At 44.9% G+C, this 26,659-nt stretch overlaps 1 protein-coding gene across 8 annotated transcripts in view; it reads left to right on the plus strand.

The window, feature by feature from the left end:
* nav3 (neuron navigator 3) overlaps positions 1-26,659 on the plus strand; it is a 503,350-nt gene that overhangs the window by 429,177 nt on the left and 47,514 nt on the right. For all 8 annotated transcript variants that reach the window (XM_063058462.1, XM_063058455.1, XM_063058456.1 and 5 more), the window contains 3 exons: positions 1,859-1,970; positions 8,914-9,038; positions 14,881-15,047. In XM_063058462.1, the coding sequence (XP_062914532.1) occupies positions 1,859-1,970; positions 8,914-9,038; positions 14,881-15,047 (404 nt within the window). The remainder of the gene's footprint in view (positions 1-1,858; positions 1,971-8,913; positions 9,039-14,880; positions 15,048-26,659) is intronic.

A 26,659-nucleotide genomic window follows, 5' to 3' on the forward strand; every position in this document is an offset into this window, starting at 1 on the left:
ATTCTAGATACAACCTACATACAATCTACTTACTACTGTTGCTCCTGGTTGTTCTTCTGTACCAAAGGACACAAGGATGGCATCGATCATACTGTTATAAGGCTCTGTACAGACCGTTTGCCTGCCAAAGATGAAATCTTGATCTCTCAGTCTATGTTATAATGGAATCATAGAGCACTACAGCACTGAAGCAGGCCCTTCAGCCCTTCTAGTCCATGTTGAACTGTTACACTGTTACATACAAGAGTAGATGATCTAACAACCATCATTTTATGTCTTCAAAATCACCTTATCAAAGTGATGTGGCTATAATCCTGTTATTTTCATAAGCAGAAACCAAAGGGTTACAGTGATTAATCTAAAATAACTTCAAGCAGGCAGCTCCCTTTGATTAAACTGAGGAGGAAGGAAAGATGATCATGGTGAGGACCATGCTTTATGTTTAGAATAGAAATCAGTTGCTCTCCAGAGAGCGTCTGTGATGTTAATTAGCGGGCTTTTTCTTTTGAATGGCGGCTACTTCACAGGCAGGGAAAGTGCATGTGACCTGCGCTGCCCTCATTCACATCTGCTGGCAGCTTCTAATTTCAGCTGGTCATAGAATCCTCAAACGGTAGAGGCATAGAATCACAGAGCTCTACAACAGAAAAACAGATCCTTCAGCCCATCTAGTCCATTCCAAATTGATCTGCCTGCACCCAGATCATATCCCTCCAAACCTCTCCCATCTTATCCAAACTTCTCTTAAGACAAGTACATAGATGGGAGAGGGGATAGGGAGAGTGAGTATGGAGGCTGTGGTCCAGCTGTAGGTTGATGAACTAGGGTGAATAACAATGTAACAGTTCAACATGGACTAGATGGGCTGAAGGGCCTGCTTCAGTGCTGTAGTGCTCTATGATTCCATTATAACATAGACTGAGAGATCAAGATTTCATCTTCAGCAGGCAAGTGGTCCGTACAGAGCCTTATAGCAGTATGATAGACGCTGTCCTTGTGTCCTTTGGTACAGAAGAACAACCAGGAGCAAGAGTAGTACGTATTCACAATTTTTTTACCTTCCGCCTGTTGCCGAACTTTATTTGAAATGACGTTACAATTCTCAAATTTCCTTTGTTGGTTTTTTTTTCACATTTTCTGGTAATTCATTAGTGCAGTTGGTATCGGCAACACACCGCCAGAGGAGAGGTGAAATCAGATACAGGCACTAGTCTAAATGGCATTTAGACAGAATTATAAACAGCCATAGAAGGATACGTTCCTAATGTTGGCAAAGGAGATTATTATAGGTGGGCAAAAGGGTTAGCATAAGATTGATGGACTGAAGGGCCTGTTTCTGTGCTGTAATAAGATGACTGAAAGGTCATGTTCCTTATGAGTGTCCAGAATTTCCTACATCCATTGTACTAGAGACTTCTTACAATCAGAATCAGGTTTATTGTCATTGCCTTACTCTGACATTTGTTGTTTTCTGGCAGCAGTACGGAGCAAAGGCATAAAATTACTATAAATTCTATGGTGGTAGTGAGAAGATGACATGTTCTGGACCATGAGGGTCGTTGATGGATGCCACCTTCTTGAGGCACCAATGGTGGTGATGATTGTGCCAGTGAGTCTGCAACCCTCTGCGGCCTCTTTCCATCCTGTACATTGGAGCCTGCCTACCAGACGGAGATACAACCAGTCAGAATGCTCCTCACTACACGTCTGCAGTAATTTGCATCTTCTGGTGACACTCCACATCTCTCGTAATGAAGAGAGCAGCTGGCATATTTTAGGAGGCACAGTTTTTGTGGGAATGGAAGGCCCCCACATCAAAATCATATTCCCACTTCTCTATGTTTTTTTTTAATTGCAGGAATCGGAACTAACGGAACTGAGGGAGACAATCGAAATGTTGAAGAGGCAAAACTCGGCAGCACAAGCAGCCATTCAGGGTGCCTTGAATGGGCCTGATAATGCAAACAAAGGTACGGACAAAGGAAAGTGTGCCAGGACGGATGGAGAATTCGGCATGTTAGCGAGACTCACCATTTCCCTCCACAAATGCTGCCTAACCCACTGAGTTCCTCTAGCACTTGGTGTGATGTTCCCAATCTCTAGCATCTGCAGCCTCTTGAACATGTAGCAGTACTGCCCCATCAGCCCTATTTGCCCAGAATGTTGTGTTAACCTTTTAACCTACTCCAAGATCAATCTAAACCTTCCCATCTTCATTTTTCTTTCATCCATCTTAGAGTGTCCTAAATTTCTCTAATGTGGTAATTTTGGATACTGTTGATGGGGGTGACCCACCAGGGACAAGTTGCAGTGGTCGCGTCTCTGGCACCGAGACTGGACCCTCAGCTCAGAAGGGAAGGAGGGAAAAGAGGAGAGCAGTAGTGATAGGGGTTTCGATAGTTAGGGGGGCAGACAAACGGTTCTGTGGGAGAGATCGAGAATCCTGGATGGTCTGTTTCCTCCCTGGTGCCAGGGTCCACGATATCTCAGATCGAGTTCTCGTTATTCTCAGGAAGGAGGCCAGATGTCGTGGTCCATGTTGGGACCAATGACGTGTATAGGAAGGAGGAGGAGGTCGTGCAAAGACAATTTAGGGAATTAGGCACAAAGTTGAAGGACAGGACCTCCTGGGTTGCAGTCTCAGGATTGCCATCTGTGCCAAGTGCTAGTGAGGCTAGAAATAGGAAGGTAATGCAGCTAAATATGTGGCTAAGGAGTTGGTGCAGGAGGGAGGGCATCATGTTACTGGACAATTGGGCCTTGTTCCAGAGAAGATAGGACCTGTTCCGACAGGACGGATTGCACCTGAACTGGAGGGGACTAACATCCTTGCGGGAAGGTTTGCTAGTGCTGCTCCGGGGGGTTTAAACTAGATTTGCAGGGGGAGGGGAACCAGAGTGTTAGAGCAAACAGTGGGGTGGAGGAGGATAAAGGTCATGTGAGAACTGCAAGTACAGTGCATGGAGTAAAGCCAGATCTAACATATAAAGAGGCTTTGAGGAAAGGGAAACAGAATAAAGGGTGTAAAGGTAGTAAGGTAGAAGGGCTAAAGTGCATGTACTTCAATGCAAGAAGCATCAGGAACAAAGGTGATGAACTGAGAGCTTGGATACATACATGGAATTATGATGTAGTGGCCATTACAGAGACTTGGCTGGCACCAGGGCAGGAATGGATTCTCAATATTCCTGGATTTCAGTGCTTTAAAAGGGATAGAGAGGGGGAGAGAGGGGGGGAAAGGGGAGGAGGGGTGGCATTACTGGTCAGGGATACTATTACAGCTACAGAAAGGGTGGGTAATGTAGCAGGATCCTCTTTTGAGTCAGTATGGGTAGAAGTCAGGAACAGGAAGGGAGCAGTTTGTCACAGTATGTTGACAGGCCGAATAGGGGAAATGCCATACTAGATCTAGTATTAGGTAACGAAGCGGGTCATCAGTGGGTGAGCATCTGGGGAACAGTGACCACTGCTCCCTGGCCTTTAACATTATCATGGAAAAGGATAGAATCAGAGAGGACAGGAAAAATTTTAATTGGGGAAGGGCAAATTATGAGGCTATAAGGCTAGAACTTGCAGGTGTGAATTGGGATGATGTTTTTGCAGGGAAATGTACTATGGACATGAGGTTGATGTTTTGGGATCTCTTGCAGGATGTTAGGGAAAACTTTGTCCCGGTGAGGAAGATAAAGAATGGTAAGGTGAAGGAACCATGGTGACAAGGGAAGTGGAAAATCTAGTCAGGTGGAAGAAGGCAGCATACATGATGTTTAGGGAGCAACGATCAGATAGGTCTATTGAGGAATATAGGGTAGCAAGAAAGGAGCTTAAGAAGGGGCTGAGGAGAGCAAGAAGGGGACATGAGAAGTCCTTGGTGAGTAGGGTAAAGGAAAACCCCAAGGCATTCTTCAATTATGTGAAGAACAAAAGAATGACAGGAGTGAAGGTAGGACCGATTAGAGATAAAGGTGGGGAGATGTGCCTGGAGGCTGTGGAAGTGAGTAAGGTCCTCAATGAATACTTCTCTTCAGTATTCACCAATGAAAGGGAACTTGATGATGGTGAGGACAATATGAGTGAGGTTGATGTTCTAGAGCATGTTGATATTAAGGGAGAGGAGGTGTTGAAGTTGTTAAAATGTATTAGGACGGATAAGTCCCCAGGGCCTGACGGAATATTCCCCAGGCTGCTCCACGAGGCGAAGGAAGAGATTGCTGGGCCTCTGGCTAGAATCTTTATGTACTCGTTGTCCACAGGAATGGTACCGGAGGATTGGAGGGAGGCAAATGGTGTCCCCTTGGTCAAAAAAGGTAGTAGGGATAGTCCGGGTAATTATAGACCAGTGAGCCTTATGTCTTTGGTGGGAAAGATGTTGGGAAAGATTCTTAGAGATAGGATCTATAGGCATTTAGAGAATCATGGTCTGGTCAAGGACAGTCAGCATGGCTTTGTGAAGGGCAGATCGTGTCTAACAAGCTTGATAGAGTTCTTTGAGGAGGTGACCAGGCATATAGATGAGGGTAGTGCAGTGGATGTGATCTACATGGATTTTAGTAAGGCATTTGACAAGGTTCCACACGGTAGGCTTATTCAGAAAGTCAGAAGGCATGGGATCCAGGGAAGTTTGTCCAGGTGGATTCAGAATTGGCTTGCCTGCAGAAAGCAGAGGGTCGTGGTGGAGGGAGTATATTCAGATTGGAGGGTTGTGACTAGTGGTGTCCCACAAAGATCGGTTCTGGGACCTCTACTTTTTGTGATTTTTATTAATGAACTGGATGTGGGGTAGAAGGGTGGGTTGGCAAGTCTGCAGATGACACAAAGGTTGGTGGTGTTGTGGATAGAGGATTGTTGAAGATTGCAGAGACACATTGATAGGATGCAGAAGTGGGCTGACAAGTGGCAGATGGAGTTCAACCCGGAGAAGTGTGAGGTGGTACACTTTGGAAGGACAAACTCCAAGGCAAAGTACAAAGTAAATGGCAGGATACTTGCTAGTGTGGAGGAGTAGAGGGATCTGGGGGTACATGTCCACAGATCCCTGAGAGTTGCCTCACAGGTAGATAGGGTAGTTAAGAAAGTTTATGGGGTGTTAGCTTTCATAAGATGAGGGACAGAGTTTAAGAGTCGCGATGTAATGATGCAGCTCTATAAAACCCTGGTTAGGCCACACTTTGAGTACTGTGTTCAGTTCTGGTCGCCTCACAATAGGAAGGATGTGGAAGCATTGGAAAGAGTACAGAGGAGACTTACCAGGATGCTACCTGGTTTAGAGAGTATGCATTATGATCAGAGATTAAGGGAGCTTGGGCTTTACTCTTTGGAGAGAAGGAGGATGAGATGAGACATGATAGAGGTATACAAGATATTAAGAGGAATAGATAGAGTGGACAGCCAGTGCCTCTTCCCCAGGGCACCACTGCTCAATACAAGAGGACATGGCTTTAAGGTAAGGGGTGGAAAGTTCAAGGGGGATATTAGAGGAAAGTATTTTTACTCAGAGAGTGGTTGGTGCATGGAATACGCTGCCTGAGTCAGTGGTGGAGGCAGATACACTGGTGAAATTTAAGACTACTAGACAGGTATATGGAGGAATTTAAGGTGGGGGGGTTATATGGGAGGCAGAGTTTAGGGGTCAGCACAACATTGTGGGCTGAAGGGCCTATACTTTGCTGTACTATTCTATGTTCTATGTTCTATGTATCTTCCTCTACCACCACCCCTGCCAGGACATTCCAGACACCCACCACTCTGTGTAAAACACTGTCTCTGGCATCCCCCCCCCCCATTATTTAGTCCAATCAACTTAAAAAAAGAGAAAAGCCTTAGCTCCCCCAACGTAACCTCACAAGTCATACTACCTTATTCAAGAAGTGCCCTGATAAATCTCCTCTGCATTCTCTCCAAAGCTTCCACATAGTCCCTACAATGATGGGCAGAGAACTGAACACAGTATTCCAAGTGTGCTGCTGTTAAATCAGTCTGTTTCTCAATTCCATTTTCCAATATAAGCAAAATGTTGGGAATACCCAGTGGGCCAGGCAGTATCTGTGGAGAGAAAAACAGAGAGTTTCAGGTTGTGAGCATTCACCAGAAATGGGGAAGGGAAGCAATAAACAGTTTCAAGTTGCAGAGAAAGGTGGCAGTGGGCAGGAAAAAGGGTTAGTGATAGAGTGGATTAAGAAGATAAGAAGAGAAGGTGGTGAAAAGACTTAACAGGCCAGGCAGCATCTGTGGAGAGAGAAATAGTATTTCATGTTGACTCTTCATCAGCAGTGGAAAACCCTTCCTAATCCTGATGAAATATCATAGTAGTAAAATGTTAACTCTGTTTCTCTCTCCACAGATGCTGGCTGACTTGCAAAGTGTTTCCAGAGTTCTACTTTTATTTCAGATTTCCAGCATCTGTGATTTTTTTTTTGATTGACAGATGGGTCAGACTGAATATCAGAAGGTGTTTGAGTTGCTGACGGAGAGAGGATGATGAAGGGCAGTTATTAATAAACTGGGTATCTGGGGAAACTGGTATTTAGCACACAGAACTCAGATTGTTAAATAGTACACCTCAGTCAGAGAAGACATCTCTCCACATCTTAGTTGTAATAGATTACCCTTATTCTGAGACTGTGGTACCAAATTTTAGACTGCACAACCTGGACAAACTATGTTGATCTCTGCTTTCTGTCTGTTAAGGAAAAGAACTCTTATACTTAGAATTGGAATTGTTTAATTATTGTCACATGTACCGAGGTACAGTGAAAAGCTCGTCTTGCATACTACTTTAGCTTAATTAGCATTCTCTTTGTCCCATGTACATAGAAACATACAGTGAAGCGTGTTGAATGTATGAATGGCTAACACAGTCTAAAGATTGTGCTGGGACTAGCCTACAAGTGTCAGCGTGCTCACAGTGCCAATATAGCATGCCCACATCTCACTAACCCTAACCCAGGCGTTTTAAAATGTGGGAGGAAATTGGAGCACCCGGAAGAAACCCACATGGTTATGAGAAGCATGTACAAGCTCCTTACTAGCAGTGGTGAGAATTGAAATGCGAATGAGGTTGCTACTGCTGTAAAGTGTTACCCTAACCGCTACCCTAGTGTGCTGCCTACTGTTCATACAGATCAAATCATTACACAGCTACAGAATAAAGTGTAACAACAGCAACAGAGAAAGAGCAGTGCAGAATGACAAAAGGGTGGTCAATTTAATCATGTAGATTGTGAAGTCCAGAGTCCATTTTATTATACTAGGAAGCCATTCAATAGGTTCTCTTGCAGCAGGGTAAAAGCTGTCCTTGAGCCTGGTGATACGTGCTTTCAGGCTTTTATATCTTCTGCCTGATGGGAAGGGAGAGAAGATAGAATGAGCAGTCTGGGTGGGGTCTCTGTTTATGCTGGCTGCTTTGCCCAGGCAGTGAGGGTGTAAGCAGAGTCCATGGTAGGGAGGCTGCTTTCCGTGAACTGCTGAGCTGTGGCCACAATTCTCTGTAGTTTGTTGCAGTCATGGGTGGAGCAGTTGCCGTAAAAAGCCATGATAAACCCGGATAGAGTCATAGAAAAATTACAGCACAGAAAAAGACCCTTTGGCCCATCTAGACCATGCCAAACCATTGGATCTGCCTGCCCTCCAAACCCCTCCATGTATCTATCTAACCTTCTCTTAAACGCTGAAATCGAGCTCACATGCACCACTTGCGCGGGCAGCTCATTCCACATTCACACGACCCTTTGAGTGAAGAAGTGTCCCCTCATGTTCTCCTTAAACTTTTCACCTTTCATCCTTAACCTATGACATCTATTTGTAGTGCCACCCAACCTAATGGCAATGGAAATAACCTGCTTGCATTTACTCTATCTATACCCCTCATAATTTTGTATACCCCTATCAAATCTCTTCTTAATCTTCTAGGTTCCAAGGAATAAAATCCTAACCTATTCAATCTTTCCTTATAACTCAGGCCCTCCAGACCCAGCAACAGCCTTGTAAATTTTCTCTGCACTCTTTCAACCTTGTTTACATCTTTCCTGTAGGTGGGTGACCAAAACTGCACACAATACTCCAAATTAGACCTCACCAATGTCTTATACAACTTCAACATAACATCCCATCTCCTGTACTCAATACATTGATTGATGAAGGTCAAAGTTCCAAAAGCTTTATTCATGACCCTATCTACCTGTGACGCCACTTTCAAGGAAATATGCATCTGTATTCCCAGATACTTCTGTTCTACCACACCACTCAGTGCTCTACCTGTCACCATGTAAGACCTATCCTGTCTGGTCCTCCCAAAGTGCAACAAACACCACACATTTGTCTGCCTTAAACTTTATCTGCTATTTTTTAGCCCATTTTTCTAACTGGTGCAGATCCCACTACAAGCCATGATAGTCTTCCTCGCTATCCACTACACCCCCAATCTTGGTGAAATCACAGATTTGCCTATCCAGTTAACCACATTATCATCCAGATCATTGATATAGATGACAAAGGTCCCAGCATTGGTCACTGCAGCACACCACTAGTCACTGGCCTCTCGTCAGAGAGGCAGCCATCTAGTACGACTCTCTGGCTTGTCCCACAACGCCAATGTCTAATCCAATTTACTACCTCATCTTGAATGCCGAGCAATTGAACCTTCTTGACCATCCTCCCATGTGGGATTTTGTCAAGTGCCTCGTTAAAGACCACGTGGACAACATCTACTGCCTAGCCTTCGACCACTTTCCTGGTGACTTCCTTGAACAACCTTGAAAAGTAGGATACATCTATGGTGTAATAATAAAAATTGGTAAAGGTCGACGAGGAAATACCAACTTTCTTTAGTCTCCAGAGGAAGTAGAAGCATTGGGAAACTTCTTTGGCCATCGGGTCCAGTACACTTTTCACGGTGTAATATTTTGTTTTTCTCAGATGTACGGATTAGAAGACAACATTCTTCAGACAGTGTTTCAAGCATCAACAATACTGCCAGCCACGCAAGCATGGGGAATGCGAATGACATGGAGTCAAAGAAAAAGAAGAAGAAACAAAGTTGGGTAAGTTCATTTAGTTTTGGTCAAATCTTTGATGAAAGGCCCAAGTGTAGATTTATCAGATGCCATTCTCAAAGGTATTATTTGTCCTGAACCTGATTTGAGAAAAGATATGAAACAATTGCAAGAAGCTAGATGAGTTATGGGACTGTTGGAATGCAGAGCCAGTTTCTTTGGACTCAATTTTGGAAAAGAGTTTGTTAATTCTTTCAATTTGAATCCAACCAAGGAAGTATTTCAGTGACTTCTTGGCGCAGTGGTAAACCAGTAACATTTCCTACATACAGAGTACAGATCAATAATTCCTTAAAAGTGGCATCATGGGTAGATAGGGTCATAAAGAAAGCTTTTGGTATATTGACCTTCAAAAATCATAGTCTTGATCAGAGCAGTAAGGTGGTCATATTGTATAAGATGTCGGTGAGTTGTTTGCAGTTCTGGTCACCTACCCACAGGAAAGATATCAATAAGATTGAAAGAGTATAGAGAAAATTTACAAAGCTGTAGCTGGGATTTAAGGACTTGATTTATGGGGAAAGGTTGACTAGGTTAGGACTTTATTCCTGGAATGTAGGAGAATGAGGGGAGATTTGATAGAAGTATAAAAGACTGGTAAAGACAAATGTAGGTCCCCTGCAGACAGAAACAGGTGAATTGATTATGGGGAGCAAGGACATGGCAGACCAATTGAATAATTACTTTGGTTCTGTCTTCACTAAGGAGGACATAAATAATCTTCCAGAAATAGTAAGGGACAGAGGGTCCAGTGAGATGGAGGAACTGAGTGAAATACATGTTAGTAGGGAAGTGGTGTTAGGTAAATTGAAGGGATTGAAGGCAGATAAATCCCCAGGGCCAGATGGTCTGCATCCTAGAGTGCTTAAGGAAGTAGCCCAAGAAATAGTGGATGCATTAGTGATAATTTTTCAAAACTCGTTAGATTCTGGACTAGTTCCTGAGGATTGGAGGGTGGCTAATGTAACTCCACTTTTTAAAAAAGGAGGGAGAGAGAAACCGGGGAATTATAGACCGGTTAGCCTAACGTCGGTGGTGGGGAAACTGCTGGAGTCAGTTATCAAGGATGTGATAACAGCACATTTGGAAAGCGGTGAAATGATCGGACAAAGTCAGCATGGATTTGTGAAAGGAAAATCATGTCTGACGAATCTCATAGAATTTTTTGAGGATGTAACTAGCAGAATGGATAGGGGAGAACCAGTGGATGTGGTATATTTGGATTTTCAAAAGGCTTTTGACAAGGTCCCACACAGGAGATTAGTGTGCAAACTTAAAGCACACGGTATTGGGGGTAAGGTATTGGTGTGGGTGGAGAATTGGTTAGCAGACAGGAAGCAAAGAGTGGGAATAAACGGGACCTTTTCAGAATGGCAGGCGGTGACTAGTGGGGTACCGCAAGGCTCAGTGCTGGGACCCCAGTTGTTTACAATATATATCAATGACTTGGATGAGGGAATTAAATGCAGCATCTCCAAGTTTGCGGATGACACGAAGCTGGGTGGCAGTGTTAGCAGTGAGGAGGATGCTAAGAGGATGCAGGGTGACTTGGATAGGTTGAGTGAGTGGGCAAACTCATGGCAGATGCAATTTAATGTGGATAAATGTGAAGTTATCCACTTTGGTGGCAAAAATAGGAAAACAGATTATTATCTGAATGGTGGCCGATTAGGAAAAGGGGAGGTGCAACGAGACCTGGGTGTCATTATACACCAGTCATTGAAAGTGGGCATGCAGGTACAGCAGGCGGTGAAAAAGGCGAATGGTATGCTGGCATTTATAGCGAGAGGATTCGAGTACAGGAGCAGGGAGGTACTACTGCAGTTGTACAAGGCCTTGGTGAGACCACACCTGGAGTATTGTGTGCAGTTTTGGTCCCCTAATCTGAGGAAAGACATCTTTGCCATAGAGGGAGTACAAAGAAGGTTCACCAGATTGATTCCTGGGATGGCAGGACTTTCATATGAAGAAAGACTGGATGAACTGGGCTTGTACTCGTTGGAATTTAGAAGATTGAGGGGGGATCTGATTGAAACGTATAAGATCCTAAAGGGATTGGACAGGCTAGATGCAGGAAGATTATTCCCGATGTTGGGGAAGTCCAGAACGAGGGGTCACAGTTTGAGGATAGAGGGGAAGCCTTTTAGGACCGAGATTAGGAAAAACTTCTTCACACAGAGAGTGGTGAATCTGTGGAATTCTCTGCCACAGGAAACTGTTGAGGCCAGTTCATTGGCTATGTTTAAGAGGGAGTTAGATATGGCCCTTGTGGCTACAGGGGTCAGGGGGTATGGAGGGAAGGCTGGGGCGGGGTTCTGAGTTGGATGATCAGCCATGATCATAATAAATGGCAGTGCAGTCTCAAAGGGCCGAATGGCCTACTCCTGCACCTATTTTCTATGTTTCTATGTTTCTATAAAAGATTATGAGGTGTACAGATAGCGTAAATGCAAGCAAGCTTTTTCCACTGAGGTTGACTAGAATTACAGGTGATGAGTTAAGTGAAAGGTGAAATGTTTAAGGGGAACAGAGGGTGGTAAGAGTGCGGAACGAGCTGCCAGCGGAAGTGGTGGATGGAGGTCTGATTGCAACGTTTAAGAGAAGTTGGGTAAGTACATAGATGGGAGGGGTTTGGAGGGCAATGGTCCAGATGCAGACTGATGGGGCTGGATGTAATAGCAGTTCTGCATGGACTGCGCAGGCTGGAAGGCCAGTTTCTGTGCTGTAGTGTTCTATAACTCCACGACTCTAATTACACTTCAGATGGAATGCTCCTCGCTGAAGTGTTACTGGGTCAGAGTGAGACTGTTAAGTCTCCAATGAAATCACAAGCCCCAGATGATATGGATCCTTTAGCCCAGCTTGTTCAGGCTGACCAGTGCCTAGGGTAATCCCATTAACTTGCATTTGGAACATGTCCCTCTAAACCTTTCCTATCCAACGATGGTGGTGGGTAAGTGGAAGCCCTGCTAGAGGGAATAGTAGAGGTAGGTACAGTTACGACAGTAGAGGTGGGTACAATTACGACAGTAGAGGTGGGTACAATGATGACAGTAGAGGGAGGTACAATTACGACAGTAGAGGTGGGTACAATGACGACAGTAGAGGTAGATACAATGACGACAGTAGAAGTAGATACAATTACGACAGTAGAGGGAGGTACAATGACGACAGTAGAGGTAGATACAATGACGACAGTAGAGGTAGGTACAATGACGACAGTAGAGGTGGGTACAATGACGACAGTAGAGGTGGGTACAATGACGACAGTAGAGGGAGGTACAATGATGACAGTAGAGGGAGGTACAATGGTGACAGTAGAGGGAGGTACAATGACGACATTAGAGGTAGATAGAATTACGACAGTAGAGGTGGGTACAATTACGACAGTAGAGGTAGGTACAATGACGACAGTAGAGGTAGGTACAATTACAACATTTAAAAGACATTTGGATAAGTACCCCTCGATCGTGACCCCACTAAGGAGCACCAGGCCATTGTCTCCCACACCATCACCGACTTTATCCGCTCAGGGGATCTCCCATCCACTGCTACCAACCTTACAGTTCCCACACCCCGCACTTCCCGTTTCTACCTCCAACCCAAGATCCACAAACCTGCCTGTCCTGGCTGACCTATTGTCTCAGCTTGCTCCTGCCCCACCGAACTCATTTCTGCATAGCTCGACACTGTTTTATCACCCCTTGTTCAATCCCTTCCGCCCTATGTTCATGACACTTCTCACGTTCTTAAACTTTTCGATGATTTTAAGTTCCCTGGCCCCCACCGCTTTATTTTCACCATGGATGTCCAGTCCTTATATACTTCCATCCCCCAGCAGGAAGGTCTCAAAGCTCTACGCTTCTTTTTGGATTCCAGACCTAATCAGTTCCCCTCTACCACCACTCTGCTCCGTCTAGCGGAATTAGTCCTTACTCTTAATAATTTCTCCTTTTGCTCCTCCCACTTCCTCCAAACTAAAGGTGTAGCTATGGGCACCCGTATGGGTCCTAGCTATGCCTGCCTTTTTGTTGGGTTTGTGGAACAATCTATGTTCCGTGCCTATTCTGGTATCTGCCCCCACTTTTCCTTCGCTACATCGACGACTGCATTGGCGCTGCTTCCTGCACGCATGCAGAACTCGTTGACTTTATTAACTTTGCCTCCAACTTTCACCCTGCCCTCAAGTTTACCTGGTCCATTTCCGACACCTCCCTCCCCTTTCTAGATCTTTCTGTCTCTGTCTCTGGAGACAGCTTATCCACTGATGTCTACTATAAGCCTACTGACTCTCACAGCTATCTGGACTATTCCTCTTCTCACCCTGTCTCTTGCAAAAACGCCATCCCCTTCTCGCAATTCCTCTGTCTCCGCCGCATCTGCTCTCAGGATGAGGCTTTTCATTCTAGGACGAGGGAGATGTCCTCCTTTTTTAAAGAAAGGGGCTTCCCTTCCTCCACTATCAACTCTGCTCTTAAACGCATCTCCCCCATTTCACATACATCTGCTCTCACTCCATCCTCCCACCACCCCACTAGGAATAGGGTTCCCCTGGTCCTCACCTACCACCCCACCAGCCTCCGGGTCCAACATATTATTCTCCGTAACTTCCGCCACCTCCAACGGGATCCCACCACTAAGCACATCTTTCCCTCCCCCCCTCTCTCTGCATTCCGCAGGGATCGCTCCCTACACAACTCCCTTGTCCATTCGTCCCCCCCATCCCTCCCCACTGATCTCCCTCCTGGCACTTATCCGTGTAAGCGGAACAAGTGCTACACATGCCCTTACACTTCCTCCCTTACCACCATTCAGGGCCCCAAACAGTCCTTCCAGGTGAGGCATCACTTCACCTGTGAGTCGACTGGGGTGATATACTGTGTCCGGTGCTCCCGATGTGGTCTTTTATATATTGGCGAGACCCGACGCAGACTGGGAGACCGCTTTGCTGAACATCTACGCTCTGTCCGCCAGAGAAAGCAGGATCTCCCAGTGGCCACACATTTTAATTCCACATCCCATTCCCATTCTGACATGTCTATCCACGGCCTCCTCTACTGTAAAGATGAAGCCACACTCAGGTTGGAGGAACAACACCTTATATTCCGTCTGGGTAGCCTCCAACCTGATGGCATGAACATCGACTTCTCTAACTTCCGCTAAGGCCCCACCTCCCCCTCGTACCCCATCTGTTACTCATTTTTATGCACACATTCTTTCTCTCACTCTCCTTTTTCTCCCTCTGTCCTTCTGAATATACCTCTTGCCCATCCTCTGGGTCACCCCCCCCTTGTCTTTCTTCCCAGACCTCCTGTCCCATGATCCTCTCGTATCCTCTTTTGCCTATCACCTGTCCAGCTCTCGGCTCTATCCCTCCCCCTCCTGTCTTCTCCTATCATTTTGGATCTCCATCTCCCCCTCCCCCTCCCCCTCCAGCTTTCAAATCCCTTACTCACTCTTCCTTCAGTTAGTCCTGACGAAGGGTCTCGGCCTGAAACGTCGACTGCACCTCTTCCTATAGATGCTGCTTGGCCTGCTGCGTTCACCAGCAACTTTGATGTATGTTGTGCTAGAGGATTTGTTTCTGTGCTGTATGGCTCTGTAACTCCGAAGACTCGCTCCTTATGGTCTCATTCTGAGATGCTATGACAACCTACACACAGACATTCAGGACAGTTCTACCTTAATGGAGGGTACCCTTCATGCCAGAGCTGTCCTGAATGTCTGTGCCTGCATTATCACATTGTTCTCTCAGGGCTCGGTTGACCAGTGGCAAGTGTTGTCCACATTTGCAAAGGATGTCTTTCAATTTGACTCTTTCCCTTTGCAGCTGAGAAGCTCGTTCAAGCAAGCTTTTGGTAAAAAGAAATCTTCGAAGTCCAATCCCTCCCACTCAGACATTGAAGAGATCCCTGACCCCTCACTGGCATCATCACCGAAACCCCATCAAGAGTCAACAGAGGCTGGAGGCATAAAATCATCGCACTCAACATCTGCGTAAGAAAGAACATTAAACAGCTTAATCACTGCTAAAGATATACTGATGATAGTGGGTAGTCAGGGGCAAAGATATCTGAGACAAAGGACAGTCTTGTACAATTATGCAAGATGGTGTGAGACTACACCTGAAGTAAGGTGCACACTTATGGTTACCTGACCTAAGAAAGCAGGTGCAGTTCCTCCCCGTTTATAAACACTCAACTTGTATACTTTATGTACAGGCCACACATATGAACTGTTACATATGCATGGAGCAAGAACAGCAACAGATGTTTTTACTGAGTTATTTTAGCAACGGTACACACTGGGCAACTTATAATGTGGGAGCTATCAACTGAGGCTGCCAAGACATAAAACATGCACACTCAGAAGAGAGTATCACTCACGTATAAGAGGTCCAGTCAATTCACTGCAGCTCCAACGCACTTTCAACGAACTTACTATTGATTCAATACGGTTCACAAATGAGCATTTGGGGGTCCAGTGGGATGGATTCGTTGGCGACAGGGGTGTAAGGCATCTCCTGCAGGTGAGAACTTGACTGGTGGCAGAAACAGCATCAGGTTTATTATGCCGGATACATGTCAGGAAATGTGCTGGTTTGTGGCAGCAGTACTGAGCAATTGCATTAACAAATACTATAAGTTACCAAAAATAAAAAAGTAGTACTAAAGAGGTATGGTGAGTTCATGGGCTGTTCAGAAATCTGAATCTCAATGTAAGGGATGTAGGAAAAGTAATTTGGTCCCAAATCACAGATTGGCCATAATCTTTGGGTGGAATAAATTGCCTCTCAAAGACTGAGTGTGGGTCTTCACACATGTTGGGGGTAATGAGAAGAGGGCATGTCCTGAATGCTGAGGGTCCTTACTGGTGGATGCCACCTTCTTGAGGCACTTGCTCTTGAAGATGTCTGCAGAAGTAGGGAGGGTTGAGCCTGTGACGGCTTTGGCTGAGCTTACAACTCTCTGCAGCCTCTTGCGTTCCTGTGCATTGGCGCCTTCACACCAGGATGTGATTCAACCAGTCAGAATGCTCTCCATCTGTTGGCGAGTGATTACATTAAACGTCCTGGTTTAAAGGCATTACAAACAAACCTCTGGAGGAGTTCAGGGTTGAGCAGCATTGGTGGAGGCAAAGAAATGTTCAGTGTTTCAGGATGGGACCCTACATCGGGATCTGAAATCTCAACTTCAGTGCTGCCTGACCTGAAGAGTTTCTCTGGAAGGATCTCAGTTTATTGATTCTAGACTATCAACTTTTTCTCTAACTATTCTTTTCCCTCCCTGCATCTGGCTTGACCAACAGAGTTCTTCCAGCAGTTTGTTTTTGTTTTTGCTCCAGATTTCAGCATCTGCAGTCTCTTGGCTTATATTCTTGTTGATCATGTGTAGATGTTTCGTAATCCAAAACCTGAGAGCACAAATGAACACTGTCAACTTCTGCACATGAGACATTTTATGAGAAAACTAGATGAATTATCACTGTGTTTCAGTGACTCTAACACACTTTGGAATCTCCTCAGATCACGGAAGTACAAGTTTTCACATAATATAATAAACCTGATTCTGTCTAATATTGAAAAAGAGCCAGTGTTTTTGACCTGTTTCTCAATATTCTTGCCCCATTTTGTTTCCTGCCATCTTTTGTTGATATAATCAAGCCACTGTCTGTGTTGTTCCCCCTACCCTTCCCCCGTCCAATTCTCTGAACGTACAGATTTCAGACTAGCGCCAGTGTCAGCGAGCCAGTCCCTTTCTGGGTGGCAAAGAAGCGGTTGAATGGTCAAGTGATCTACCAGCATGGGTCCCGGTAAAGTGCAGCGTGGTGCATGTGTGGCTGAGGTTTGGAGTGGCTGCCTTGTATTTTGTTTCCCGCAGAGAGCACAAGCTGCAGTGGGGCTTCTGCTGGGCAACATTACAGTGAAAGTAAAGCAAAATACTGCAGACTCTGGAAATCGGAAATAAAACCCAAGAATGCTCAACAAATCTGGCAGCGACTGTGGGGAGTCATGTAACATAAGTTAGCACAGAATCAGGCCCTTCGGCCCAACTGGTCCATGTCAGTCAAGATGCCCAACTAAGCTAGTCCCATTTGCCTTTGTTTGGCCTATACCCCTCTAGACCTTTCCCATCCACCTGTCTGTCCAAGTGCCTCTTAAATATTGTTAATGTACCTGACTCAATCACTTCTTCAGGCAGCTGCCTCTCACATTCCTCTCAAATTTCTCATCCTTCTCCTTAAATCTACGCCCGCTAGTTCTTTATTCCCAACCCTAGGGGAAAAGACTGTGCATTCACCTTGCCTGTGCCCCTCATGATTTTATCACCCCTCTGTCTCCTATGCTCCGATGAAAAGAGCCCAATCTGCCCGGCCTCTCTCCATAACTGAATGCCTCAAGTTGCAGTGTTATCCTCATAATCTCATCTGTATTCTTTCCAGATCAATTATTCCCTTTTGGCATCAAGGTCCTTTTTACCGTTTCTATAAACATTACAGCGGTCAGCAGTGAATGTCATGGTGGGAGTTTGCATAAACCTCAGAGTTTAGGGATAGCTGGTGAGAGTACATCTCCCCTTAATACAGTAACAGGTTGCTTCCATAGGAAGGAGGTTGGCATGGACCAGTTGAGCCGAAGGGCCTGTTCCTTGACTCTATGAGGTGAATAGGCTTGTAGTGGATGGCACAGTGGCTCACAGTTCAAGTGATGCTGGTTCGATCCTAACCTCAGGCTCTGCTCTGATATTCTTCTGCCTGTCCTATTTTCTCTCACATTTCCAAGCCTTGCGGTCTTTTGGTTAATTGGCCACTGGGAATTGATCCTAGTGTAAGTGTGGGTGATTGGAAAACTGAGGGGATTCCGATTCAGATTCAGGTTTATTTATCACATGTACATTGAAACATTCTGTGAAATGGGTCATTTTTGTTAACAACCAACACAACCTGGGGATGTACTGGGGGCAGCCCACAAGTGTTCCCACTATTCAGGACATTTACAGAGACAGGTGCGTAAAAAGGGCCTGAAGGATCATTGGGGACCTGAGTCACCCCAACCACAAACTGTTCCAGCTGCTAACATCTGGGAAATGGTACCGCAGCATTAAAGCTAGGACCAACAGGCTCCGGGACAGCTTCTTCCACCAGGCCATCAGACTGATTAATTCACGCTGATACAATTGTATTTCCGTACTATATTGACTGTCCTGTTGTACATACTATTTATTACAAATTACTATAAATTGCACATTGCACATTTAGACGGAGATATAACATAAAGATTTTTACTCCTCCCATGTGAAGGATGTAAGAAAAAAAGTCAATTCAATTCACGTATTCCATCACCAATGTCGCTGGCCCACAATGTTCACCAAAACATAAGCAACAACAAAACAACAACAGCAAAACAAGCCCCTTTCCCATCTACTCACATGCACAGGTAGGCATCCAATCCCAGGAAAGGCTGCCACTGGGCTTCCTTGTCCTTGACCCTGGACTTACAGGCTCATAGACAACAGGTCTCCAACCTCCAGACAATCAGATAAGTTGTACCTTGCTCTCCGTCTGTCATTCCCATGTGGATGTGGAAGCACATTGGTAGAGTCTGGTGGGCCTGTATGCTCCTCCACTGTGGGCAACAGCCTTTAATCTTCCTGCCTGCAGGTAACTTCTTCCTATCCACACATTCTAGGTCTGAGTTCCAGGAAGGAAGGAATGAACTGCGGGGAGGGAAGTCATAGAATAATTCAGCACAGATACAGGCCCTTAGCCCCAACCGGTCCACCCAGCTAATCCCAATTTCCTGCGTTTGTCCCTTATCACTCTAAGCCCCGCCCCTCTATGTACCTATCCAAGTGCTGCTTAAATAATGTTATTGTACTTGCCTCAAACACTTCTTCTGGCAGTTCATATCAAATACCCACCAAAGGTTGGCACATCTGGCATTCTACAGTTCCCAAGGAGTAATTGGATTGCAGAGAGGGAGAAGGAGTTTAAAAGAAGTGAGCGGAGGCAATTGGCACTTTTCGTGCACCACAGCTCCTGAGAAGACATTGGGTTGTGTATAATTAGGCACTTGGTAAGGTCCAATAAAAAGAAGTTAGGTTTAAGTGGAGCGGTCATTGTGTGAGTGGGCCAGTGTTGAAGTGGGGAGTTGAGGCTTTGGCTCATCAGGCTTCGGCGAGAAAAGGTGTAGGCCATAGGTAGTTTTTTTTTGTTATTTATTCTCTCTTTCTTGTTACATATTTAGAAGAGTGGGGTGCCAGGAAGGATAGTGGAATGCTCCTCTTGCAGAATGTGGGAAGGCAGGGAGACCTCCAGCAAGAAGGACATCAAGCTGCAGCTTCTAACAGATCATGTTAAGGAGTTGGAGCTGGAATTGGATGAACTCCGGGTCACGTGGGAGGCTGAAGGCTTGATAGACAGGACATATAGGGAGGAAGTTACATCCAAGGTGCAGGACACAGCTAAGTGGGTGACCATCAGAAGGGAGAAAGGGGATAGGCAGCCAGTGCAGAGTAATCCCTATGGCCTTCTTCTCAACAGCAGGTATCCACTTTGGATACTGCTGGGGGTTTGACCTATCAGAGGAAAGCTATAGCAGCCAGGTCTCTGGCATTGAGTCTAACTCTATGGCTCAGAAGGAAGAGGGGAGAAGAGGCTAGCTGTAGTGATAGGAGATTTGTTGGTTAGGGAAACAGAAAAGGAGGTTCTGTAGACAAGAATGAGATTTCCCAGATGGTATGCTACCAGGGTCAGGGAAATCTCGAATCGAGTCCACAGCATTCTTAAAATGAGAGGGTGAGCAGCAAAAGGTCATGGTCCAATGGCGTGGGTGGAAGAGGTGACAAGGGCCTGCACAGTGAGCTCAGAGATGTAGGTACTAAGTTAAAGGACAGGACCTTCAGGGTTGTGATCGCAGGATTACCACCCATACCACATGCTAGTGAGGCCAGAACTAGGAAGATCATACTGTACATTTTAGGGTGTGGCCACGGAGATGGTGCAGGAGGGAAGACTTCATATTTTTGGATCATTTGGCTCTCTTCCAAGGAAGGTGGGACTTGTACAGAAGAGATGGTTTTCACCCTAACTGGAGAGGGGAAGTACTATCCTAGTGGGAAGGTTTGCTAGTGCTGCACAGCAGGGTATAAACTAGAGTTACAGAGCAATGGAAACCAGAATGCCAGAACCAATAGAGGGGTGGTTGTGGAGAAGCTCTTATTAAGCCTGCATACAAAGTCAGGAATCAAAAGATTGGGCGTGGTGGGATCAATGTTCTGAGCTGCATATATTCCAATGCAGGAGTATTATAGGAAAGGCGGATGAGCTCAGGGCATGGATCAGCACTTGGAATTGTGACATTGGAGCCATTAGTGAGATTTGGTTGTAGAAGGGGTTGGACAGGCAGCTCAGTATTCCAGGGTTCTGTTGTTTCACATGTGATAGAGTAAGAGGATTTTTTTTTATTGAGATGCAGTGCAGAGCAAGGCCTTCTGGCCCTTTCAGCCACGCTGCCCAACAACCCCCCAATTTAGTCCTACCCTAATAATGGGGCAATTTACATTGACCAATTCACCTACCAACCGGTATATCTTTGGACTGTGGGAGGAAACCAGAGCACCCAGAGGAAACCCACATGGTCACAGGGGTAACATACAAACTCCTTACAGGCAGTGGTGGGAATTGAACCCTGGTCACCTGCACTGTAAAGCATTGTGCTAACCACTACGCTACCATGCTGCCCCAAAACAGGGATTAAAGAGGAAGGGAGGACATTACTGGACAGGGAAAACGTCATGGCAGTGCTCAGTCAGGATGGACTGGAGAGCTTGGCTAGTGAGGCATTATGGGTGGAACTGAGGAATAAGAATGGTATGACCACGTTAATGAGATTACATTATAGACTACCCAATAGTCCGCAGGACTTAGAGGAGCAAATTTGCAGAGAGATTGCAGACTGCTGGAAGAAACATAAAGTTGTGATAGTAGGTGATTTTAACTTGCCACATATTGACTCCCATACTGTAAAAAGGCTGGATAGGAAAGAATTGGTCATATGTGTTCAGGAAAGGTTCCTTAATCTGTACATATAAGTCTCGACTAAAGGGAGTGCAATACTTGATCTCCTGTTAGAGAATGAGACAGGGCAAGTGACAGAAGTTTGTGTAGGTGAACACTAGTGATCGTAATGCCTTTAGTTACAAGGGCATTATGGAAAAGGATAGGTCTTGTTTTCGGGTTGAGATTTTAAGTTGGAGAAATGCCAATTTTGATGGTATCAGAAAGGATCTGGGAAGTGTGGGTTGGGACAAGTTGTTTTTGGGCAAAGGTGTACTTGATATGTGGGAGGCCTTCAAAAGTGAAATTTTGAGAGTATAGAGTTTGTATGTTCCTGTCAGAAGAAAAGGCAACGAGACATGTTTAGGAAATCTTGCTTTTCGAGAGATATTGTGGCGCGGGTTAAGAAGAAAAGGAGGTTCATAACAGGTATAGGCAGGTAGTAACAAATGAGGTACTTAAGGAGTATAAGAGATGCAAGAGAACACAAGAAAGAAATCAGGAGGGCTAAAAGAAGGCATAAAGTTTCTCTAGCAAGGTGAAGGAGACTCCTAATGGTTTCCATATGTTAAGAGCAAAAGGATGGCAAGGGACAAATTCGGGCCTCTGGAAGATTAGAGTGGTAATCTATGCATGGAACCAAAAGAGATGGGAGAGATCTTAAATGGATACTTTCCATCTGTATTTACTCAGGAGAAGAATACAGAAGTGAGGCAAGGCAGCAGCAATGTCATGGACCCTGCACAGATTACGGAGGAGGAAGTGTTTGCTGTCTTGAGGCAAATTAGGGTGAATAAATACCCAAGGCCTAACTAAGTGTTCCCTCGCACCCTATGGGAGGGTAGTACAGAAATTGCAGGGGCTCCAGCAGAGGTATTTAAAACATCCTTAGCCGTGGGTGAAGTACCAGAGGATCGTAAGGTAGCTAATGTTATTCCAACGTTTAAGAAAGTGCTCTAAGAATAAGACCGGAATTTATGGGCCAGTGAGCCTGACGTCAGGAATGGGAAAGCTATTGGAAGGTATTCTAAGGTACCCGGATTTGGATAGACAGAGGCTGATTAGGGATAAGCAACATGGCTTTGTGCGTGGTACTGTAGGTCGTGTCTAACCAATCTAATAGAGTTCTTTGGGGGGAAGTAACCAGGAAAGTTGATTAAGGAAAAGCAGTGGTTGGACCTTATCAAGGTCCTGCATGGGAGGTTGGTCAAGAAGGTTCAGCCGCTTAGCATTTCAAATGACATAGTAAATTAGATTAGACATTGGCTTCATGGGACAAGCCAAGGAGTAGCAGTAATTGGTCATCTCTCTGACTGGAGGCCTGTGACTAGTGGTGTGCTGCAGGGATCAGTGCTGGGCCCATTATTGTTTGTTATCTATATAAATGATTTGGATGATCTGTGATGAACTGGATCAGCAAATTTATGGATGACACCAAGATTGGGGGTGTGGTGGATAGCGAGAGAGACTACCAAAGTTTGCAGTGGGATCTGGACCAGCTGAAAATATGAGCTGAGAAATGGCAAATGGAATTTAATGCAGAGAAGTGTGAGGTGTTGCACTTTGGGAGGACCAAACATGATAGGTTTTACATGGTAAACAGTAGAGTACTGAAGGGTGTGGTAGAACAGAGGGATCTGGGAATACAGATGCATAATTCCTTGAAAGTAGCGTCACAGGTAGGTAGGGTCATATAGAAAGCTTTTGACTCATTTGCCTTCATAAGTCAATGCATTGAGTACAGGAATTGGGATGTTATGTTGAAATTGTATAAGGTGTTGGTGAGGCCTGATTTTGAGTACTGTATGCAGTTTTGGTCACCTACCTACAGGAAATATATAAATAAGATTGAAAGCATACAGAGATATTTACAATGGTGTTGCCAGGACTTGACCTGAGTTATAGGGGAAAGTTGAGTAGGTTAGGACTTTATTCTCCAGATGGTAGAAGATTGAGGGGAGATTTGATAGGTGTATACAAAATTATGAGGGGTATAGATAGGGTATATGCAAGCAGGCTTTTCCACTGAGGTTGGTGGGATTACAACTAGAGGTCATGGGTTAAGGGTGAAAGGTGAAAAGTTTAAGGGCAGCATGAGGAAGAACTTCTTCAACCAAAGAGTGGTGAGAGTGTGAAACCAGCTACCAGGCCAAATGGTGGATGTGGGTTTGATTTTAAATTTAGGAGAAGTTTGGATAGGTACATGGATGGAAGGGGTATGGAGGGCTATGGTCCTGGTGCAGGTCGATGGGACTAGGCAGATTAATGGTTCAGCACAGACTCAATGGGCCAAAGGGCCTGTTTCTGTGCTATAGAGTTCTATGATTTCCATGACCCTCTGTATGGAAAAGTTGCCCCTCAGGTCCCTTTTAAATCTTTGCCCTCTCACCCTATATCTATGTGCCTTGTTTTGGACTCCTCTACCCTAGAGTAAAGACTGTTTTTGATGCTTCTGATAATTTTAAACATTTCTATAAGTTCACCCCTCACTCTGCTGTGTCCGTCACAGAGTCAAGATTTATATGGCTTGGAAACCGGCCTTTCAGCCCATCTTATCCATGCTGACCTGAGCTACTCTCATTTTGCCTCTTTTTAACCCATATCCCTCTTAACCTTTCCTTTCCAATACATTAACCGGTCCAAATGCATTTTAAACATTGTAACTGGGCAGCATGATAGTGCAGTGGTTAGTGTACCACTATTACAGTGCCAGTGACCTGGGTTCACTTCCAGCCACTACCAGTGAGGAGGTTAGATGTTCACCTTGTGACTGCATGAGTTTCCTCCGGGTGCTCTGGTTTCCTCCCACATTCCAAACATGTACGTGTTAGAGTTAGTGAGTTGTGGGCTTGCTATGTTAGCACCAGAAGCACGGCGACACTTGCAGGCTGCCCATCACAATTCTGGCTGATTTGATTTGACACAAACGACACATTTCACAGTATGGTTTTGTGACAAATAAAGCTAATCTTTAATCTTAAACACAAGAAATTCTGCAGATGCTGGAAATCCAGAGCAACACACACAAAATGCTGGAGGAACTGTCCTGGTAAACAGCCCTGATGAAGTGTCATGCCTGAAACGTCAACTGTTTATTCATTTCCTTAGGTGCCTCACCTGCTGAGCTCCTCCAGCATTTTGCGTGTGTTAATATTTAATCATGATATTTTAATTACCCCAGCCTCCCAGATGAGTAACCACGTTGCACTGCTGTTGGAGGGAGTAAATGGGAGTAGAATGGTGAGGGATGTGCCCATCGTGTGGGTTGCTTTGTCTAGGATAGAGTGGAGGTCCTCTGAAGTTGCTGCCAGAGGGGTGCTCTGGATCTAACACCTTTTGGCTTGCTTTATGATATGTGGGTTTCCAAACTAAACTAATCGAACTGGTTAACAAATTAATTGTATAACAAGTTAACTTCAGTTGCTGTAAAGTCCATGCTAACAGCATGTTGTGATAACCCATCTTGTTGAGAGTTGGTGTGTGTTTTCAATAAATGTCTGCCCTTCACAATTTACTTCCATTCTCATTCCAATAAATGCATCCTGGTGAGTATTTACACCCAAGTCTGGCCTCCACAGCTGTAGTGACAGCTGGTAGATTTAAGACGATCTTCTGCACTCATTCCTTTCTTATTATCAAAAATTTATGTTGGCCATGGGAATGGTTTAAAGATAAAGAGAAAGATTTGCTTTAAAAGGTTCAAAGATTCATTTTATTGTCAAAGTATGTATGTACAATACAACTCCGATATTCATCTTCTCCAGATAGCCATGAAATAAGAAAGACCATGGATGCTGATGAAAGAAAAGACATAAACTCCACCCCTACAGTATGAAAAGAAAAGAAACAAAACTACACAGACCCAAAATCCCCCACCCCTCCCCCACAGAAAGAAAATAACGACAACAGCATCAAATCCCCCGCAGAAAAAAACAGCGACAATAACATTCCCAGGCCCCCTCACTCACAGAAAAAACAGCAACAATAATAATCCCCCAACCCCTCACTCACAGAAAAAATAGCGACAATAACAATCCCCCACCCCCACAGAAAAAAGGTGACAATAACAATCCCCAATCCCCTCACTCACAGAAAAACACAGTGACAATAATGATCCCAGAATCCCTCACTCACAGAAAAAACAGTGGCAATGACAATCCCCAACCCCGTCCCTCGCAGAAAGAAACAGTGACAATGACAATCCCCAACCCCGTCCCTCGCAGAAAGAAACAGTGACAATGACAATCCCTGACCCCCCTCACTTGCAGAAAAGAACAGTGACAGTAGCACCAAAACCCCCAAGGTCGTCTTACACACAAAAACTTAACAGATCACCCAGCCGCCAATCGGCAGGTTTGTCACGTGTATCATCAGATCATGCAGTGAAATGTGCCGTTTTGTGTCAACGATCAAAACAGTATGAAGATGTGCTGGGGGCAGCCCAAAAATGTCACCATACATCCAACACCAACACAACATACACACGCTAACACTAACTGTATGTCTTTGGAGAGCAGGAAGAAACCAGAGCACCTGGAGGAAACACACAGAACACAGGCAGAACATACAAAATCCTTCCAGACAGTGGCGGTAGTTGAGCTTCATCACTGACTATAGAAAACTAGAGCGGTTATATCTTGAGCAAGATTCTGGAATCCCCAAACCCAGAGATTTAAGACTGCGATTGCAAGGGTATCAGAATTGGATGGGAAAGTAAGACCCTGCTTCACTTGTGCTCTTATTAAAAGAGGAAGCAATTTCAAATGGTGACCCAAGCCACTTCCTAGATCTGTGGGCAAACAGAAGAGAATGTTACTGATATTAAGTAAAAATAAAGTTTGTTTAACAAAGACAGGTGGGTGTGAAGGGATCTGGCATCCTTCAGGAGGATCGCTGTAAACATTTGCAAGACGTTTTACAACTGAGTTGTGATCAAGGACAGAGAGTTATGTGTGGTTCTGGTCACCACACAGTAGGAAGAATGTGATAGCACAGGAAAGGATGCAGAAGAGATTCACCAGGATGTTGCTTGGCTTGGAAAGTTTCAGGACAGACTGGATGAGCTGGGTTTGTATTCCTTGGATTGGAGGAAGCTGAAGCAGTTCTGGTGGAGATGCACGAAACTATGAAAGGCATAAATAAGGTAGATGGTGAGAAACTCTGCTCTCTACTATGGCGGTATAGCAGTTAGCATAACACTTTACAGTGTCAGTGAACTAGGTTCTATTCCCTCCACATCTGTAAGGTGTTTGTACGTTCTGCTTTTAATTGTGTGGGTTTCCCCCAGCGGCTCCAGTTTTTTCCCACATTTCAAAGCCATATGGATCAGGGTTAATAAGTTGTGGACTTGCTACATTGCTGCAGAAAATGTGGCAACATTTGCAGGCTACCCTCAGCACCTCCTCGGACTGTGTCAGTCATTGATGCGAATGATGTATTTCGATGTATGCTTCAATGTTACGGTGCACTTGGGACAAATGGCCAATCTTTAAATTTTAATCTGAAATCAGAGGGCATTGGTTTAAGATGAGAATTAAGGAAGTTAGAGGGAT

This window comes from Mobula hypostoma, chromosome 9 (assembly GCF_963921235.1).
Source record: "Mobula hypostoma chromosome 9, sMobHyp1.1, whole genome shotgun sequence".
NCBI lineage: Eukaryota > Metazoa > Chordata > Chondrichthyes > Myliobatiformes > Myliobatidae > Mobula > Mobula hypostoma.